Consider the following 4,425-nt stretch of genomic DNA (forward strand, 5'->3'; position numbering starts at 1 on the left):
GTCCACACAGTTATATAATGTTATATAATGTCAGTTTTGTTTTGGACCCCACTGACTTTCATTGTATGGACAAAAGCAAAATTTAAGAAGCAATCTTCAAAATGTCATCTTTTGTGTTCTACAGAGGAAGTCATACAGGTTTGAAATGGCATTAGGGTGAATAAATGATGACAGAATTTTCAATTTTGGGGTGAGCTATCCCTTCGATGTCTAGCAGCATGTAGAGAAGAACAAATAAATTCCATGTTGTGTCTTTAATAAAAGTGATGGCCATCTTTTGGAAAAACGATCAGTATAGATCACTGCACTGGCCTCAAGTGTTCGTCATGGTGAGTCAAAAGCAAATCACTTTGTCACAAGCTCTCAAAAACCAACAAAGGGATTTAAAGAACACGAGTTCTAATATAAATGTACACTTGAGTATGTTTTTAGCAGAATGTTGGGATGAGGGGAGAATGTTAGCAAAATGAATCTTAAAAGAAAAGGCAAAGGAATTGATTTAATTAATGCGGCCCCATGTCCTACGGCCATGTGTAATCCGTCGAGAATTCCTGAGCGTGAACTCTAGGAGACAAAAAGACATCTACCAGAGGACTCCTCAAGTGGCCTGTAATGAGAACCTCCCTGTAATCCCATAATTCCTTGTTTAATTAAAAGACAGATCTGGCCTGGAGTCAAAGCCACTTTGATGGCTCTTTCATTGTTTGTGCTTTTGTTTGGAGGCTATTTTTGGGACGTTCTGTCCAACTGTCCAACAAACAAATGGAGATGTGCAAACATATTAATTCTGGAATCTGGTTTTGCCATTGGTTAGCTTTTGTTGTTGTGACCAAACCAATGTCAGATGACAGTGGTAAAGTAAAAATATGACATTTTCTAATAAAAAATGTAGAAATTAGATCCCTCCAAAAAAAAAAAATCATTTTAACTCAAACTAGGGGGAAAAGGCAAATGTGAAGTTTGTGTAAGCATTTCTATTTCTCAAACTCTCCTCATTGCTGTCCCCTATGGTGAGGAATGGGAGTGAACAGATCTGCTGTTGTCGACAATATTTAATGCCATTAAATTACCTCTCACATCTTGTGTTTCACCTGACCTGAAAAACCAGTTCTTACTGTACTGTACTAGTAAAATGCGGATATTTAGGGTGTAGAATGTATGTTCTGAAGCTCACTGTTGAATTGTATGTATAGGGCTGTGCATCAGTACAGATTTCCTGATTCAATTTCGATTCGATTCCAGATTCATTTGATTGTATTTCAGTTATAATGCCCATTTTACTTATAAATAAATATTCTCTCTGCTAATGCTGTAAATTATACTGGAAAGTGTTTCATCAAACACACACATTTAAACAAAAGGTACCAAAATATTTTTACCCAGCCCTGACATATAAGAAAAGGCAGAGCGCACTCCACTCGTCTCTTCTATAATCAGCCCTGTTCAGAGGGGCCAGTCTTGGAAGCCCACACCAGAATTAGCCAATAAGAAGCCAGGGTTCAGCCATTACTAATGTAGAATTTCTTCAATTTAGCGGGAAGTCATGGCCTGGATTAAGGCCAGTGTCTGCAGAGCTAGGCCCCCAATGCTGCTGAAGGGATTTTCAAGGATCAGCCCAGTGCCAGCCAAACCGGAAATAAATAAGGAATCAACTCAAATGAAATGATAAAAATGGGCTGTAAGATCTTCCCCGTCATATATGGAAATGGTCTTGATGTGACAAAAGAATGGGACATAGGTAGATCTTTTTGAATTGTTAGCGGGTTTTTTTTTTTGCCAGCATGCTTGTCAATCTTTAATGTTTATACCTATTAATATTAATGCGTTCTACAATTATTTGCAAAGTTATCAGCAACTTACATACGCACCTGTATAAAGGGGTCACTGTTCCGCACAGCATGTATAAGCTAATGTGTCATTTTCGTTTCATCACTAAGCTACTCAGCTTGAATTGCCACCCACACACCTCTGGTTTGCATCAGATCAGATTTGAGCTCATTGTTTCTCATTTTTTCTTCAGCTAACCACTAAACAGAAATGCTGCACTTGACATGCCTGCATTTGACAGATAATCCACCACTCTTATTTTGAAGACGGCAAGATTGCAAATGGCATGTAATGAAATAAACTTGAGTTATTTGCAAAGTGCCAGTTTTGTTTCATTTTAGCACAGAATACCGGTACGAGGATCGCTAAGGTGGTCTTCAGAGATTAACTCCCCCCACTTTTTCCTTTATGGCCTCGGGGCGAACTGGGATGTGCACTGATGTGGGATTGTATTTACAAGAGCTTCGCTTATATAAATAGCCATGCATTGAACTAATATTCGCTTGAATCCGTCTCACTTCACCGTGCCGCCATCCATCTGTTTTTTGGGTCCACATTCATTTGAACACATCATATCAATATGATGACAGCATTCATGACCAGAGAGCTTTCTGGTAAGTGCGTGACTTTTATAGTGACATGCACAACGTACTCAGTTCTTTCATTCTCTATCGTCTATGACAGGTCGAATAGATGATGGCTCGGATGTGGAGTCTGAACCGGACCTACCCTTGAAGAGGAAGCAGAGGCGCAGTCGGACCACCTTCACAGCTGAGCAGCTGGAAGAGATGGAGAAGGCCTTTGAAAGGACACACTACCCAGACATCTACACCAGAGAGGAACTAGCCCAGAGAACCAAGCTCACTGAGGCCAGAGTACAGGTACGACACTGCCAAATACTAAAGCAGTTACTGCAGTTGCTAGATATATGCATGGTTTGACTGAGATGCAGTTCAAAATGTGTTGAATCAAGAGCCTTTATCTTAATCATTCTGTATATAAAACATAAAGGGATAGTTCACCTAAAAATGAGATTCGTCATCATTTACTCACCCTCATATCATTCCAAACTTGTATGAACACACAGTGTAAAACTGAAGTCAAATGGGTCCAGTGTTGTTTGAAGCCCGCTTAGTTTTTAAATATCTTCTTTTGAAGAAAGAAAGTCGTTCAGGTTTGGAATTACATGAGGGTGAGTAAATGATAACAGAACTTAATTTTTTTAAATTGTGCTTATCTACGAAGTTTACTTATGAAAGCATGGTACTCATAAGACATGGTAATTTTTAATCAAAATGTCATAGCTTGATTTTCCAGTGAAATGACAGACAATATAACAAACGGAAAGTACGTTTACATGCACCGTTTTAATCGAGCAGCTCATAATCGAGTTACAGTCTTCCGTCAAAATATACATGTCACAATGCATAACTGAATATCTGAAGGATTAAAAACATGTTTTGTGTCACTTCTGACTTTTATAGCATTCACACGACACTGAGACTTGTAGTTGCAGAAACCACACTGGTATGATTTCAGTTGGACCAATGTGTTTACAGTTGCGTTGTTTTAGTCTTACTGAATTTGAACTTTTAAAGTGCATGTAAATGTACTTATTGTTGCAAAGCATTTATGCACAAGGGCTCTGGCTCCTCCCACCAGACAGCTTGTCAACCATGTGGATAGTTGAAACAATGAGTGGGGGAAAATACAGTAGAGTTATGGCAGCAGCTGTTGGGAGCAAAGGGAGGGGGATAAAAAGAACAAGAGTGCATTCCTGATGGATTTCTCACTTCAGCTTTTGGCTGGGATCTTTTCTTCCCACCGCTTTCAAGCCCACCACTGCTTCTTGTAAAATTTGCTGCATATCAGAGAGCATCCCACACTCTCTCTAGGGAACCCCTCTCCACCAGTTACATTAATCAATCAAGAGCTTGTAAAAAATATGACCGTTCACCGTGGCCCTGCTGCCTGCTTCACCTCTGAAATGGTATGGGCTTGTGGTCTTCATATGTTAATGTTCTGAATATTACCTTAAAGGGGTCCTATTATGCTCTTTTACAAAGTCTTGATTTTGTTTTGGGGGTGTACTAGAACAGGCTCTCATACTAGGTTGTTCGAAAAACACATTATTTTTCACATATTTTACATTATTACAACACCTCTCTCCCCAGTCTGGCATGAACGGCTCGAATAGTTCCTGTATCAAATGAAGACCCGCCTTCTGAAATATGAAATGTGCTGTGATTGGTTAGCTGGGCCAGTGTGTGTTGTGATTGGCAGCACTCGGCGCCTGGTCGGGAAATGTCATGCCCCTTACCATAGCCACCTGCGAGCTTCAGTGTAAATATTGCATCACAATCAAATCAATTTAAGCGCGATTTAAACTCTCAGATCGTCTGCCTTGGGAAAGCTAGCGTGTCTCCGACATAGTGATAACACTCGTTGCCTTCTCTAGTGGAGCTCAACCAGGGCTCATCCCATTCGTCGATATTTGTGATATCACAAATCCAGGAAATAACTTTGCATTATGCGCAAACAGCAACATTACAGACTAACTAAAGTTGAAAAAGTGAAAAAGCATAATAAGCATAATAG

General features: G+C 39.8%; 1 protein-coding gene across 5 annotated transcripts in view; it reads left to right on the forward strand.

The window, feature by feature from the left end:
• Positions 1–4,425, forward strand: part of LOC107687391 (paired box protein Pax-7-like) — a 75,726-nt gene that overhangs the window by 29,242 nt on the left and 42,059 nt on the right. For all 5 annotated transcript variants that reach the window (XM_016484686.1, XM_016484688.1, XM_016484687.1 and 2 more), the window contains exon 6: positions 2,512–2,708. In XM_016484686.1, coding sequence (XP_016340172.1) covers positions 2,512–2,708 — 197 coding nt within the window. The remainder of the gene's footprint in view (positions 1–2,511; positions 2,709–4,425) is intronic.

Source organism: Sinocyclocheilus anshuiensis, unplaced genomic scaffold (assembly GCF_001515605.1).
Source record: "Sinocyclocheilus anshuiensis isolate Anshui unplaced genomic scaffold, SAMN03320099.WGS_v1.1 scaffold1114, whole genome shotgun sequence".
Lineage (NCBI taxonomy): Eukaryota > Metazoa > Chordata > Actinopteri > Cypriniformes > Cyprinidae > Sinocyclocheilus > Sinocyclocheilus anshuiensis.